This window comes from Zeus faber (assembly GCF_960531495.2).
Source record: "Zeus faber genome assembly, chromosome: 6".
NCBI classification, from domain to species: Eukaryota; Metazoa; Chordata; class Actinopteri; order Zeiformes; family Zeidae; genus Zeus; species Zeus faber.
The window spans coordinates 1,523,240-1,540,070 of NC_137201.1; the positions used below are offsets into that span (position 1 = coordinate 1,523,240).

Below are 16,831 nucleotides of genomic sequence, written 5' to 3' on the forward strand. Positions count from 1 at the left end.
TGCTCTGGTACGTTGATTTTGAGTGGGTCTTGGAAGAAACTGCGTGTGTGGGGAAAATCCCTTATGTTAGCTCTTCTGGCTGGGATCAGAACTGATTCTGTAGCTGTTGTTTCGAGTAACAGGCCTTGGTATTTCTCTTGTCCCTGTTGCCACAGACCTTGGTTCAATGAGCAGGTTCCCTCTATGCAACTCATTATCCCTCTTCTCCTAGAGTCAGTTCTTGGCCTTTTGTTTCAATAACCCATTTCTCACCTATTTTCAGTCTTCCTTTGTTGTCCAGTTTTACCTTTTCGTCCCAGTGGTCTTTCTTGGGTACTGAACTTGCGACTAATTGTTCCCATGATAGGCCAGAGGTCTCAGTGGGGGTTTCTCCAGGCGTCCAGGGAGTCACTGAAGTAGATTGTTGGGAATTCTGCGGTATCTGGGGAGAAGCTTTGACCATTTGCATCATTTGGATTGGTGTCCCATCAATAAGATCAGCAGTGTTACTTGTGGCACTCTTCCCGTCATCCTGTATATTTTCAGTTGGTTCTTTTTCCACTTGGTCCTTTTTTTTTGGTTCCTGTTTCTTTACTCTTTCCTTATCTGATCTTTCTTATTCTCTGCTTCTCCTGGGGCCTTTACACAGTGGTTTAACTGATACCACGTTGGCAATCCCTGCACTTGGACTGCTGTGGTGATGACTCCGACCACCCTATAGGGGCCTTCTTCTTTTCTTGGATTGCCTTACTTTCTTCTAAATACCCTGACAAACACCTGATCTTCTGGTTTAAGGGAGGGATCCGCCAACCTCTTGTTTTTTCTGTATTGACAGCATGATGCTTTTGTGCACAATAGTTATTTGTTTTGTTTATAAGTTTTCATATTTTTCCAGAATTTCTAAGGATGGCTCTTTGGCTGTTCCTTGTACACTGGTGCAGGCATGGGTCAACCTGTAAGTGTGTGTGTGTGTGTGTGTGTGTCCAAAATCCATTGTTAACCGACCTTCAGGGACTGGGATATGTCCTATTGGACATAGCAATTGGACATTTACATAAAATACAACGCCTACATAACAATTGAAATAGATACAAGTCAGAGGCAAATATTTAATATCTGAAACACTGAGCTCCATAAGATTCAATGACAAAATGTTACAATTAACAATGAACATATAAGTTAATATATATATGAACATGTAATATTCTTCCTATGGATTAAATGTTAAAACAGCATGCCATAAACTGTATGCCTGTGACAACCCAATAGACTGGTAATCCCTTCAAGGCCTGCCTTACCCTGGGTGACACAGAACTTAGCAGGTAAAGAAATGAATGGATGTTTCCAACCAATTTATTCAGACGGACAGAAAAGCGGACCTTGCGGCAGATACAAACACAAAAGACATGTGTTTGTGTTTTTGACGGGATATATTACAATTACAATATAAATTATAACAATATATATCTCATTCTTCTGCATTCGTGTCATCACAAAATTTCCTATATATTTACTTGACTTGTTTCTTCTTTCAACCTCGGTAACTCGTTTCACTATCTAAAAATAGGATATTTCAAGGGCAATGTTTATTATTTGCTGTACATACATTTGGAAAACAAAACAAAAACAAACGACTGAATGACCACACATTTTTCAAAATGTCTTGGTAATGTTGCATTATGTTGTTATGTCATGTTTGGAAAGTTTGGGGACACATTTGATCTTATGATCAAGGCTTCCATGATTATGTTTACTGAACTTTATCTTAACATTGGTCTGTTGGCAAAGATAGCAGAGGAGATTGTACAATACTCAGAATGTGCAAATAACATCCAATTGCAGTACTTGCAGCAGCAAAAATGAACATAACCCAAAATGAATAATCATTAGTGACCAGGAGTGCCTCTGTGTGTGTGTGTGTGTGTGTGTGTGTGTGTGTGTGTGTGTCTGTGTGTGAAAGAGAAAGACGTGTGTGTATGCAAACATACTTTATCATCTGCTTGTGTGTTTCTTAACTATACATGTTACTCGACGGGGTCTTAAAAAAATCCAGTAAAGACAGTTTGGTCAAGCATGTCAAGCATGACTAATGATGGACATCATTTGTCATGATGGAGGTGACGCAATTCAGTTTATTGTACTGTACTGTCTCCAAATTTCCTAAACAAAATATTAGAGCCAAGTCTCTAAATAGTAAATGTTAAGACGTTGACTAAGCCCCCTCTTCGGTGTCTGACACAGCTGGTGAGTCTTCTGGTTGAAGAACTGGATTGTGGACCAGTCTTTGCAAATCATCCTCGTTTATCTCACTCATCCTCCCGTCCATTCCAAGCTGCATGGGCTGAATCAAGTTGTTCCTAAGTGTAGAGACGGACCAAGAGGAGGCGGTTCATGCCAATGTTGTTTTGTTTTTGATAAATCTCTATACTCTGATGATGACTTGATAAACAAACGCTGCTTAACAAAATATGCTTCTGCACTGTGATTGTTTCCCTTTCCAGCGTTGCTCACCAACAAAGTATAACTAAAGTGATTCCATTATATAGTCTGCATTTTATCAGGTTTTCAGGATTTATTCACCGTTTTGCACTTCCAGATTTTTCAAAAATATTTTAGAGCCTTTAAGTCTCTAAATTCCTTTCTAAATAGTAAAGTGTTCAGTGAGATTGACATTTTATTAAGGCCCAAAACATTTATTATGTTAATGGTACATTATTGGGAGATGTATGACATTACCAGGATTATTATGTCATAAACTGCAAAGATGATTACATTAATGATTTATTATATTACCAGGGAGTTACATTAGCAGATCTAACATCTATGCTAATGCAAGAGACTAGAAACAGGAAGTTGCGTGCTTCCTACTGGCAACCTACCCAAGCCAACGCTACTCTTTGGATGTATGGCTGCAATTGCAAAAAGTTCTTTGAAATAAGATTAAACATTATTGTTTTTCATAGCATGTTATAAGGTACACAGAGATGACGATGCTTTCTATTTATTAAAGCTCAAACGTTTGGACCCATTTTATGTTTCTCAATAGTAAAGTCTTTAGTGACAGACTAGAGGGGAAATCTTTATTTTATTTTTTTCAAAGAAATGACTGAAGATTTTGCAGAAGAGGGCTCTGGTCTAATAAATAAAGGATATTTCCAGTGTGTGTGTGTGTGTGTGTGTGTGTGTGTTCACCTTGAGAGTTTGTCAAGCATGTTGACCAGCTTCATGGCCTCGTACTCCTTCTGCTCCTCCGTCATCCCCTCCATGGGGTTTGGCTGCTCCTCCTCCACGACACCTGTCACTGGGTTTATACTGGAAAGAGAGGGAGAGGAGAGCAAAAGAAAGGAAGAAATAGAGAGAAAGCAAGAAATAAAAAGATAGAAAGAAAGAAAGAATTAAGAAGAGTTAGAGAAACGTTACCAATCCCAATTGGTGTTTTTAAATTCCTGACTGACAAATGAAACTGGCTTAAAGCTTCTGATAAATACATTTGAACCAGAAGAATCTCTCTAAAGAATATTTTCCCTTTTAACTAGATGTGCTTTTTTCGGCTACCTGTTTTGACAGACCATCAAAGGTAACTAGTTTCAAACTTATGGTACGGTGGCCTGAAATGTCTTTATTTATGTAAAGGAAAACACAAAATTCAGGCACCAGGCTGCCTCTGCCTCCCTCTTTCCCTCGCTCTGCCTCAATGACTGGTACTTCCTGCATGAACTTCGCATTTAAGCAAGATTTAAACTGCCATTATAGTCATTTTACCCCTGAGTAGTTCAATGTAGCTCATGCACAAATCAAATGAGAGAGAGTGAGAATTATGTTAATTTCTTCACCCACTCACTCACTTCACTCACTCTTTCTGCCTCCTGCGATATCCTGAAGGAAGGAATTATTAATAACCCAACAGATAACTACAATTAGGTGACTATAGTTCATCACTGCTTGTGGTCAGATTGAACTGAATAAATGGACCCAATCGTTGTAGGCCTAACTCACAAACTTTCCTTAATAGCCTAAAAATATTTTCTACTCTCAGACTGCACCAAAATGCCTCATGTTCATGCTGAAAAAAATCAATTATTTAACACTGTCGTATCAATTTATAATACAGTATGTGTGGCTGTTTCGTTTACCACACGCCACCCAATTGGCGTTTTCAGGGACCTCCGTCAAAGAGACACAGACGATGAGGTTTCAGATACATAGTTTATTGTAGAGAGTGGGCTGGATGGAATAAGCCCAGGAGCAGATGGACATGTGTCATGACAAGGGCTCCTCTCCTGAGCGAGTGTGGGGATGAGGGTTTTACCCGTTGGTTGTTCGACCAGCCAACGAGCAACAGGTATGCAGCCATCCTGATCCTGGGCCCCCAATTACCTAGACCCAGGTCCGGTGTGGCTGCTCAAACCACACCATCCCCACACCACAATATGTAAATAAATTCCAATTGATGAAATCCAAATTCAAATGTCCCACACTGTCAACAAACCACATGCTGCCGTTCTTTTGACTGTCTTTTGATAGTCAAAAAATGGATTAGCTTCAGTAAAGTTGAACATTTCCTAGTGGCTCACAACTTACTTGGTTTTGAGAGTTTTTGAGAAAAAATGTCCTAATATGGGACCTCCTCCCTTATGGCTCCTCCCTGGTTATCAACCTGCCTGTGTGCGAACCAGAGGAGAGGAGACAGTGCTGCTGCTGACTGAGATCACAACACTGTATGTGTGTGTGTGGCAGGGATAATTATGTTTGCCAGAAAAGATTCCATGGTTGTATGAGCTCAACAAATGTCAAATACGACAAATGCCCATGTTCTAAATATTGAGGGAGACGTGTCGCGCCTCCCACCCCCACCCCCCGAAATCTACGCCCACTATATGCCCTCACCTATCCTTAGCCTCCCGGTATTCTTCTGTCTCCGAGTCCTCGTCTTCAGAGTAGATGCCAGAGTCACGCCCCCCTCTCAGCAACCCCCTGGCAGCCAACAGGCCGGCAGCATTGCCATAGCCCGTGTACTTGATGAACCTCGACACTGGGATTGGGGTGAGGGTGGGTTGGTAAAAAGATGTTACAAATATTAAAAGACAGCTTTGAGTCAATTTCACTTTCTTTTCTCAACCCTCAAGTTTTCTTCTACAAAGTGAAAATAACAGTGGTGGAAGGAGTACTCACAGCTTTTACTTAAGTAAAAGTATAAATACCCTGAAACCGAAGTACTCTAGTACTCTACTTTATTTTACTTTAAAATAACAAGTTCAAAATCATTCTGATGATACCCTGACTTGTAACGTGGAGAATGCCCCCCCATGCCTGTTCTTGCATGATGTAACATCTATGTTCGTGTTTGAAACAGCGGGAAAAGTGTGTTACATTTTACGGCACAACGTCACTTGCTCGATGTTTGGCTCAGGGTTTCCCTTAGCCGGTAACCAATGTTTTTTTGCTGAAAAAACCCCCCGATAAATTATAAACTTGCCAGTCAAAATGTCCAGTAATAATGCTCATACAAAATGTAGCCGCTCCACTTGCCTGATGGCCCGGAGACAGGCCAGTGGTGCACCCGGCACCCACACCTCAGCCAGCGCGCTGGCCCTCACTTTCATTGCGCCAGGGTTTTTTTTCACCCTCTGACTCACGTGTTTGAGCCGATCTGCCAGGCCGAGCACATCTGGTACCTACACCGGTATCATCCTTCCCTGCGCCCTCCGATCCCGCAGCTACCCCGGAGCTCCGGGAAGCGGCAAGGGCCGCTGTAACGTAAGTTTACAATATATGTATATATATATATATATAATATATAAATTATTATTATTATTATTATTATTTATATATATTTATTAACATAGACTGTTATGGAAATGTGACCGATGAGGTTCAATTTGTCCGGAAAAATTTATTATTTTTGGAACCTGGACCGAGTTTTATCAAGCAATTGCACTCAGAAACTGTAGGGGCGCAAATACCAAAAGTTACAGAGTGCTGCTTTAAGAAAAACTATATAGAAGTACTTGCTCTTAAGTGTGCTTAAAGAAATAAAAAGTAAAGGTGAGTTGTAATATCCAGTACCTTGGATATAACAGATTCTAATACTTCATATAATAATACTTCATGGACCTTTTGTTAATGTACAAAAAAAAATAGTATAGCTGTCGTTGTCATTTTAATTTGTCTGTTTGTCTTGTCTCTCACTCATATTTGATTTTGCTTCTTACTTTGTGGTCTCTTAATATTGTATGTATTTTTCTTATTTTGTTTTATTTTATTTTTCATGCCCATAGTCAGATTTTAATTTTCTTCTATTGTGTTTCCTTTATACCACCTGACTGCTCAGAAAGCACATTGTAACAGTGTGTTTTAAAAAGTGCATTTTTAATAACTTTTAATTTAATTACCTACTTAAGGATACATGACTGTAAGAAATGTAGCAGAATAAAAAGTAGAGATATTTGCTTAGTGGAGCAAAAGTCCAAAGTGTCCAAAACATAATATACTTCAGTAAGTATAGATACTTGAACATTTTACTTAAGTACAGCAACAAAGTACTGGTACTGAGTAATTTCTACCACTGCGATGACTGAGAAATGACAAAATGTTTGGAGGTAAAGGATTTTTCTATATAAGGTAATGTGGCGGACCAAAGGGCGTGGTCAAGCAGTGGTTGTAGATGGCAGCATGGCTCCCTTTCCCTTTCCACCAAGCTGCCTTGAGTCAGCCGAATCAGCGTCCACACATCGCTGATTGGTCTGACTCAGGGCAGGGAGCTTTCTTAATGTTTGTCTGTCTTGCAGAGGGGATCGGCATCAGCCAACCAGGAGCTAGTTCGGAACGCCATTCCTCCTGCGCCCGAAATCATTATTCTTTATTATTTATACTTGTGGCCAGCGAGCCTTTTTTTTCAACGTTATAATAAAAACTCTTGCCATGTGGGCAAACCACTGCCAGAAAGACTCAGTCCCCCTCCCACTCCCCCTCAGTCCCCCTAAATATTTGAGGTCATCAAGACTTTTCTCCATTTCTCTTTGATTTAGAATGCAAAAATATAAATCAACATAATTGAATTAATTTTAAGACCATACCCCTGAAAGAAAACTAATGACAATATTTTTTGAACAGCCCTAAATGTAACTCACGGGTGGTGACCCCCCCACACACTGTTGAACTTAAATACGTTTTCCAGAGGTTTGCACAATAAAGCTGAACTCACCGCTCTCTTTGCAGAGGACAAAGAGAAATTCCGCGGCGCAGGTCTTTACATCCGTGTCAATGTGGGTCATCAGGCGTACGAGTTTGTTCCGCAAGGCCCCGCCCACCTCTGGCCTCTTCTTCACATCACGCAGCGGGGGCAGGACCTAGACATCAGCAATTTAGAAATTTGATCTTGAATTTTTCTGTTAGTACTGGAATCAACCTTAAGCCCCTTTCACTTGCAGTGAAAGCCATAAATCTACTGGCAATGTTCCGTATTGGCATAATGTGGGAACAAGGGTCGGTCTTGATGCTCCGTGAAAGTCTTTCTGTAAATTTCTACCCTCTCGACTTAGTATACTTTCCGCGAAAATGTAAACATAACTCGGAGACTATGCAGCATTTCTTGAAAAATACATTGTGTTTTTATTTTAGATGTATTTATTTAGTTTCCTACTTGTAATGAAACAATAAACAAAGAATCCCCCACCGTCTTGGGGAGACCCAGCGTGACTGGCCTATGTGGGGAAAACTACAGTGACCATTCACCTTTTTCAGGTGGCTTTGAAATGCTGTTTAGGCTTTTTATTATCATCTAGTCCAGGCTTGACTTCTATTCATTAGACTTCTATTCGCATTGATGGGCTTCTACCACCCTGGCCCACCATACGCCTCTTATGGTCTCCGTGCGATAAGTGGCCACTTATGACACCACCACCTTGGCTCGCATCCAAGGTTTGGCAAGGATGCCATGGTTCTTTCAAAAGGCAAAACCAACGTTAAAAGAAGGAGGCAACCCCTCCCACCGGTCTAGTCCAAGAGCCGACCACAGGCACGGGCAAGGCTGAGAGGACAAGCAGCGTCATCACGTCACATCCTGCCTCCTGCACCCTCTATCAAGAGCTTGAAGGAGGTTTAGAAATAGTCTGTTTCTAAACAAAACAATTGTTTCCAGGTAGTGTAAACGCCTCTGGAAATAAAGAGTCTCCGCTTGTGGCTGCATGTGTGTAAGAGTAGCTCTGGACAATGTCCAGACCTGATTATCTGGACTTTGTCCGGAGTTCATGTGTGAAAACAGCATGAGACTGAAAATCCCCTCACCAGGACACCAATCTGTGTGTTGGTAACCTCACTGTCCCTTTGTAAAATAAACACACACACACACACACACACACACAGACACACACACACACACAGACACACACACACACACACACACACACACACACACACACACACACACACACACACACACACACACACACACACACACACAAGGTGTATGTGTTTTTCGCACAAAGGTGGGAAGTCCCCCGGATCCCCTGCCATAAACATAAACACACCCAGAGAACCTCTCTGGAATCATTCTCTTCTTTTCGTTTATTTGCTTTTTGGTTTCCTTAGAACCATCTGGACCAGCGAAGCATGCCGCGAGTCCACTCTTCCTCTTTTGATTTCATAATCACCGACGTTTTTGATAGAGTTTTGTAATTCATGCTATTCGTGTAATCCATCCAGATCTCTCGAGACATCGCAATTTCCATCGAGTGGCCATCAACGCTGCTTGCAAGTTATTTTTGATCGATTCAACCAGCAACAGTTCAAACAAAACCACTCCCGATCCATCACGCGGATATGATCACAGTGACATTACAGACGTCCCAACAGCCTCCAACTTGCCGTAACAACTTTCTTACATTGCCCCGGAACGGGATAATGGAGGACCCAACGATGCCGCCTTTCTTCTAAACCTGACAGCGTATTTCTCGCCATTGAAGAGCATTGTTTCGGAACAGAATACTTCAGGACCTCCAGCAGCTGTACAACAACGTGTATGCTCCGCGGCAAGTTGAGTCGGCAGAATATTCCTTCTGCTGTGCATGTGATCAGAGTTGGTGTATATTAGACGTAAAACATTAAGATTAGAACTTAGAATTATATTTAATTATATTATATATATTATGTTATAATCACACACTCTCTCCATTACAGCGATGACTTTATTTTCTGTTCATGCTTTCCCTGTGTGTTTTTATTGATTTCCTATTTCTGTTAATGCTTTCCCTGTGTTTTTATTGATTCCCTATCATTTCATTCTTTATTTTTAATTTCTTAACATTATATTTTCTTACCAGGTATTTTAGATAATGAATAAATGCTTATTTTATTATTAAGGACGTTGTTTTTCTTGATATTTAGCTCCTGTTAGTACTGCGATCACTGAAAGAGAAACTGGCCGCACACTTAGATAGATGCATATGAGATTGACTGAAAACTTAAATTAAACACATTAGTTTCCTTCGACTAAGCAAAACGAAGGTGGTGCCCTAACGAGACAATTATTAATTGTTGATTATTTATTTAATTATTAATTATTCATAAATTATAAAATATTAAACACAAAATTGTCGTGGTAACGCTACAATGATTTGAATCTATATAGGTAACAATCTAATGACTAGAATGGTGTTTGCATTATTTAAAAATGATAGAGATGGGTATTGTGTCGACTGATTTAATGAAATGTATAAAAAGAACAGGGTAAGAGAACTGGAGGCTGACCGCGTCAAGGACGTGACTGCAGATAACGTGGCATAGAATGCAGATAGGGCCTTTTGAAAAATAAAATAACTTGAACTTCTAAAGGTCTATAACATTTTAGAATTTCAAAAAGGAAGAGAGCTAAAATGGAGTATATTCTGAGTCATTTCCTATGCCCATAAATGGGCCTGAGGGACCTATGTATGCTGAGACCTATGTTCGGTGGAACGCTTCCAAATGGAGCAGATAAGACCTCGGATGTCCTTGGACCAGCACCGCTGTTCTCACTAAATTTGATTAAACCGAAGGGATGTAGGTATGTTGTACCATTTTATCATTTTGCTAAACTTTTTCGTTAGTACCTACTTACTATTTCCTACTATCTCCTTCTTTTCCTACTGTTACAGCCCAAGCCATGCCTTTCTGTCCCTTGGTCTCATTTATGTGTACATCCTCCTTTTCCCTCTTGTATCTAGTATGTCTATGTCTATACCTGACAGTGCAGTGTGGGCGTGGCTCCTGGTTCCAGGCCTGGCTGGCAGAGCTGTTCCTCGGCACACTCCTCATCCAGAACTCGTCTGATCGTACTGTCACCTAGTGTGGTATTCTCAAGGCTGCTCTCCGTTTAATTCTTATGTATTTGTTGTGCCTTGCCTTTTCTAACTCTGTCTGCGCCTCATCTCCAGAAAACCTTCCTCGTGCCAGCCAGCCAGCCTGCCTGCCTGTCTGTCTGCCTGTCTGCCTGGCTTATCACCAGCCTGTCCACACTCCGAGCCCTGTGTGGATGGGATGGTTGAGCAGTCACACCTGACCTGGATCTAGGTGACTGGGTCAGGGTGGCTGCATACCTGTTGCTCATTGGTTGGGCTAACAAGCGGCAGGTTAAAATCCCCATCCACACACACACTCAGGATAGGAGCCCTGTCATGACATGTTCCATCTGCTCCTGGCTAATTCCACCTAGCCTCCTCTACGATAAACTGATGTCAACAACCCATCGTTGTCTGTGTCTCTGTGCCGGAGGGGCCTGGAAACGCGACTTGGGTGGCTTGTGGGGGCAAGACTGCCACAGTCACACCTGAACAGGGACTCCGGCATGGGGAAGGGACACAGAAGGGCTATCCGAAGAAGCCCTGGAGCCACCAGTGGGTCAACTGGTGGCCACAGCACCAACCCTTCCCGACTGGCAGCAGCAGCACCTAGGGGTCCGGCGGAGGACCATCTCCCAGGGTAGTAGCAGCTGCAGCAACCACAATGGGTAACCGTCTGCAGCTAGCTCCGGAAGGGAGGAGGGGGCAGTCTGTCGTCGCCCTGGGGGAAGGGGGCCGGTCGATCATGCTGCTCCGGGGACCCAGATCCTCTTGAAGGGGACCTGTTAATTTTTTTGGACATTTGTTTGTATAAGGTATGGCAACCCTGTTTCAGAGTCCAGTGTTTTTATTATTTAAGGTATAGGAACCCTGTGTCAGAATCTGCTTCAAACAATTTTTTTTTTCATTTTTGTTCTCTGCTTGGTGGTGGGTAGGGGGAGTAGGCTTCAGCCTGTATTTCTTTCTGGCCTCAGTTTAGTGTTGGGGGTATGTGGTGTGGATGGGATGGTTTGAGCAGCCACAATGATCATTCAAATTCAATCTCAGAGTTGTCTTCTCAGAAATAAAATTGTACTTGTGGAATTATATATAGCATTTCCTCCTGCCTTTCCTCCATATCTACACACTTTGACATGGATGGAAGTGGGCACACTACCAAATTATAGACAAAAGGATATCTGTCTGGCTACTGACCTTTGACCTGAGGAACTTCCTGGTCTCCCGGTGGATCCGTGCGCTCTCTGTCAGCAAATTCAGCGATGGGAGGAGGGTCTCCTTCACCTTATTTCCCTTAGAGATGGATGGTACAGACAGATAGCACGGAAGTGGCTATTATTATTGTTATTAGAGATATAAAAGGATGAAGGGAGACAGAGGAGGGCATGGAATTACGATCAGATGATTGATTCCTCCCTTTATTCGTGGTAAAAATGAATTTCGAAATAGACAAGGAATATAATAAGGATGCCGGACATAATTATACCCACCCCCGCCCTCACACACACACACACACACACACACACACACACACACACACACACACACACACACACACACACACAGACAACACATTTGAGGCACACTTGTTACCCGATCAACCCTCTTTTCCATGAATCCCAGCAGCATGTTGACAGCGTCCATGTTGACCCCCATGTATTCGATGGAGCCATGTTGGACCTTGGGCATCAACAGCACGTCCAAAGTGGGCAGGGGGAGGTTTCCCAACAGGTTAACTGTATGGCTGTAAACGACAGAGAGAAGTAGTAGTAGTAGTTGCTTTTCAAAGTAAAAGCACAGCATAAAAGAAAAATGCTTAGATTTCGGTTTTGGAGCGGGACCCCACGTGAGAACTACTGCCCAAGTGGTTTATGCTTCACAGTGTGTGTGTGTGTGTATGGCAAGTCGTTTTAATCCTATGTAATCCATTGCACTTTTTAAGTCATTCGAACTTATATTTTAATTACTAGTTGCAATTCCAACAGCTACTAGTAAATATTTTAGTTGCACTAGTCAAAATGTATTAGGTACCAGTACGTATTTATTATATACTTGTAACTCTTCCTATTGCTGAGAACTATTGCAATGTTACAAGTAACAATTTGGAAAATTTTGTCATTGAATTCTATGTAGCTCAGTGTTTCAGATAACAAATATTTACCTTTGACTAGTATCTATTCTGATTGTTACTAGTATCTATTTCAAGTTTACTAGTCACTATTAGTTGAGTACTAGTACTTATTCATTAGTTACTAGTGCCTATTCTTACTGTTACAAGTAACATTTTTTGTTTTACCAATAACAATATATTTTTTACCCGTCATGAGAAATTAAAAGGTCAAATAAAAATGTTACTAATAACAACGGGAAAAGCACTAGTCCCGAATGAATAAGTACTAGTATTACTTTTTAGAAACTAGTAACATTGCAATAGTTACCAGTAACAATGGGAATAGTAACTAGTATCTAATTAATAAGTACTGGTACCTAATACATTTTAACGAGTAAAACTAAAATAGTTACTAGTAACCGTTGGAATAGCATCTTGTAACTAAATATTCCATCCGTATAGGCCATATTTAATACTTTACCTCTCATATATACTCGTGAAATGCTCTTACATACACATATGAAATGCTTTCACATACTACTGAGAATGCTCACATATACTACTGAAAATATTTCAGTAGTATTTGAGAACATTCTCAGTAGTTTTTGTGAGTATTCTAAGTAGTATAAGAAAACAATATCAGTAGTGTGCGTGAGATCATTCTCAATAATGTGTGAGAAACAATTTTCATTGGAGTGGGAAGGACGTTGCTGGAGAAGTAAGGCAGGCTAGTTCTCTAATCCCATTGGTTGTCTTGTGCAAAAACAGGAAGGGAGATCAAAGTTAGGTACAATTTTAGCAACAGTTGGTGCTCTGACTCCCCAAACAATGTTTTTGTTTTATAGTTTATCTTATTTTTCAAGTTCAGTTGCTGTTTTTAAAGACAAAAGCTAATGAAGGTGTTTCACATGTATTTAACAGTGCACTGCAATGTATTGGAGAAATTCAAAGAACAGCCGACTGCATGGGACAAGGGTGACTATACAGTGAGCTAGATGATCACACAAGGATCTTATCGACATTGTTGTCTGTTTCAAGATTTATTGAATATCTAGCTAATAGCTAATATGTCGTCACCTTGGAATCATTGTGCAGATGTTTTTGCTCGCTGTTAAGTGGGTATGAAACCAGAACGAGATCCACTGAAGTCACATTTAATGTCCTGGTCCTGCTAACCACTTCAACTGGCTTTCCTGGCTGGCCAAGGTACAGTATTTCCTTGGAGCAGATATCCCACTGTGTGTCGCTTGGCATGAATTGGCAGAGGATTTCTGCATGCTTAGGCATCAGTACAGACACATGCAATACCTAGGAGTCCAGCCATTAGCATAGAGTGATGTCCAATCATGCTCTGAACAACATTGTAAGGGATATTCTTCAGAACACCCCAAATGCTGGTGAAACATGTACTTGGGAGCCTCCGATCATGGCAAATAAAAATTCAACGTTAGACAAAGTCTACAAGAAGTTGATCCAGCTGGGCGGGCATTTAGGTGTCGCCATACCATATGCAGCTGGATTTATAATGTTCAAACTCAGTTTCAGTTTCATAATCAGTTATGGTGAGTATAATATTCCCATGATTACACCTTCTGCTTTTAGATCCTTTCTCATTGTTAGCGAGTGAGACTTGGTTTGAGATAATATTTCTGCTGCTCATATTGGCAATTTACACTTATTGTAAAGTGTTCCTAATAAACAGCAAATGCCTGTATGTTGACATACATACTGTATTCACAATTTTTACAACCATAATGTTTGTTTTAACAGGCACATAGAGGAAAACCATAATCTTATGGGGTGGAGGATGGGGTTCCATGGCTGCGTGGATAGGTTTAGTCGAACCACAATATACAGTACCTAAAGCCCCTTTTCCACTTGCAGTGAAAGCTGTAAATCTACTGGCAACATTCCGTATTAGGGTCATGTGGGAACAGGAGCCAGTTTCTATGTTCTGTAAAAGTGGTTCCATAAATTTCCCCACGGAATGTTAGTGTGTGCTAATGGAGCAAAATCCAAATAAAGCACAAATAGTGGGTTTTTACGAATATTTATTTTGTACAAATAATTGAAATTTGTTTTTGGGAAAAATAGCGAGTTGAAGTGAAGACGAGAAACTGAAACTTGTCAAGTCCCTTGGAGACAGGTCTTTATATTCATAAATTGTATTATTTTATAATTTTTCTTCTTGAAAATTCCACTCAGACCCTAGAAGTGTATTTTAGAGTTAAGGGATGTGGTGCAGGCACAAGTGCTTCGCTTGCCCGCGGACAGGGAAGAACGGGTGGAAAACGTTCCTTTCCCGGGAGCAGAGAGTCTAGGACAGATTGAAAATGTTTACACTGATTTAATAATTTGGGTTAGGGTAATTGCGAACCCTGGGGGCTCTGTCAGTGGTGGGAACACCTCCGGCGTGAGCATGATGTAATGTATCCGTAACAGTCATCTTTGTGGGAACAGACTCCATATGGAACTTTTCCATAAACCAATGTGAGAATGACAGTCTTTGCTGCCTTTGCTGGATTTTTTTTTATCCAGCTCTCTTACGGATTCCATGTGGAAAACAGGCTTAAGTTGTGAGGACACCAACAGAGCTTCCACTGTCCCCTCATTAATTAGGAGTGGCTTACAACAATATGGATCACCTTCAAGAGTCCAAAGTGATCATGGAATGGAGAACATAGACGTTGCCCGCTTTATGCTGGAACGAAGAGGACGAAGAGTTTCCACAACCAACTAATAGAAAGATTCTGGGGAGAGCTTAATCGAGTGGTATCGTCCCATTATTGTAACCTGTTTACCTTCATGGAAGAGCTGGGACTCCTAGATTCACTTGATGAACTCCATCTTCTTTTGTTTTCACTTTATTTACTTGAACAGACTAGTCACAGAAATTAGGGAGCAATGGAATCATCATGGCCTTTCACCTGAAGGAGGCCACACACCCCTTGGCAGAGAGGTGTTCTCACCAATGCAAGAGTTTATAATACAGCTATTAATGGCATATTTAATGTTGACAATGATTTTGGTGTAGAAGAGCATGGACCACTTCCTGAGTTAGAGAACAAATAATGTTCCATCAAATTAATTCTGAATATCTTTCAATAGATTTTGAGCTGTTGGAAAATGATGGGATTGAATTATTTCAGTCTTTGAACATTTTATGGAACATTCATACAATATGCATGACCGAAAATGTTCACAGAGTCAAATTGCTCAATGTAATGAAAGTAATATTAAATTGTTGTTTCAAATGCCGGCTGTGATTTTCTAATTCTCTGTAAACTAAAACTACAACTTCAAATACTGATTCAGATGTCTTATTACATGCAAACTGCTGGTATTTCAATTAAAAATGTTTGCTTCCATCTATATTTATGCAATTAATGATGTATTTATTCAATAAGTTGGCAATTTTACGAACATAACAATAAAATGTGTAATGTCTATATTGACTTCCTAACTCTTTGAGAACTGAATGAAAAGACAAACAAATATTTCTCAACCATCAGTTAAAACTACATAGGTGAACTTCTGATAAAAGATTCAAGATTCAAGAGGTTTATTTGTCACATACATATACATACGTTCATACGTACGGTATATGCAGTGAAATGTCTTTGCAACACACCCGGAGATTATGCACAATAGTTTCTAAACCGAACATAATAGCTAACCTAATTTCTACCTAGCTAACTAACTGAAAACTAACTGATTCCTAAAACGTAATGCAGTTAGGGAATAGAATAATATAAATAAAAATAAAATAAATAAGAAAATAAGACTCAAAAAGGTAATACAGAGTGGGGTACAAAATAGAAGTAAAGGGAATAGAGTTATGTATATGGGATAGGCTACTTGTATTTACATATATCTGAAGTAAAGTTCATGTGAATAAAGTGTGTATAGAGATATACAGTATAGTATACAACAGTACGACACAGCAATATAGTAACACCAAGCAGAACAGCAATACAGTGCAGTATGCAGTTACCCAGAACAGTGATACAGTAACTTGCAGTACAGTATGCTACATACAGTACAGTAAGGCAGTGGGGCCGATGTGAGTGACTCAGTGAGGACCCCTGGTGAGTTCAGCATTGACAGTCCTTATGGCTTGTGCGAAGAAACTCCGTCTCAGTCTCTCTGTCCTCTCTGTGTGGCTGTGGAGGCACTAGTCCGACCGCAGCAGCTGGAACAGTCCGCTGTTGGGGTGATCCTTCATGATCTTGCGGGCTCTGCTACGACACCTCCTGGTGTTTAAGTCCTGCAGGGAGGGGAGGGTAGTTCCAGTGGTACGTTCGGCTGAACGCACCACCCTGTAGAGGGCCCGCCTGTCCTGAGCAGTACAGTTCCCAAACCAGGCAGTGATGTTTCCTGTCAGGACGCTCTCCACTGCTCCACAGTAGAAGGACTTGAGGATCCTCAC

At 40.9% G+C, this 16,831-nt stretch overlaps 1 protein-coding gene across 1 annotated transcript in view; it reads right to left on the reverse strand.

The window, feature by feature from the left end:
* Positions 1 to 2,081: 2,081 nt before the first annotated feature.
* ric8a (RIC8 guanine nucleotide exchange factor A) overlaps positions 2,082 to 16,831 on the reverse strand; it is a 40,591-nt gene continuing 25,841 nt past the window's right edge. The window contains exons 9-14 of the mRNA XM_080001752.1: positions 11,886 to 12,036; positions 11,490 to 11,585; positions 7,184 to 7,328; positions 4,867 to 5,011; positions 3,172 to 3,291; positions 2,082 to 2,336 (exon numbers count right to left, since the gene is read on the reverse strand). Coding sequence (XP_079857878.1) covers positions 2,192 to 2,336; positions 3,172 to 3,291; positions 4,867 to 5,011; positions 7,184 to 7,328; positions 11,490 to 11,585; positions 11,886 to 12,036 — 802 coding nt within the window. The 3' untranslated portion in view covers positions 2,082 to 2,191. The remainder of the gene's footprint in view (positions 2,337 to 3,171; positions 3,292 to 4,866; positions 5,012 to 7,183; positions 7,329 to 11,489; positions 11,586 to 11,885; positions 12,037 to 16,831) is intronic.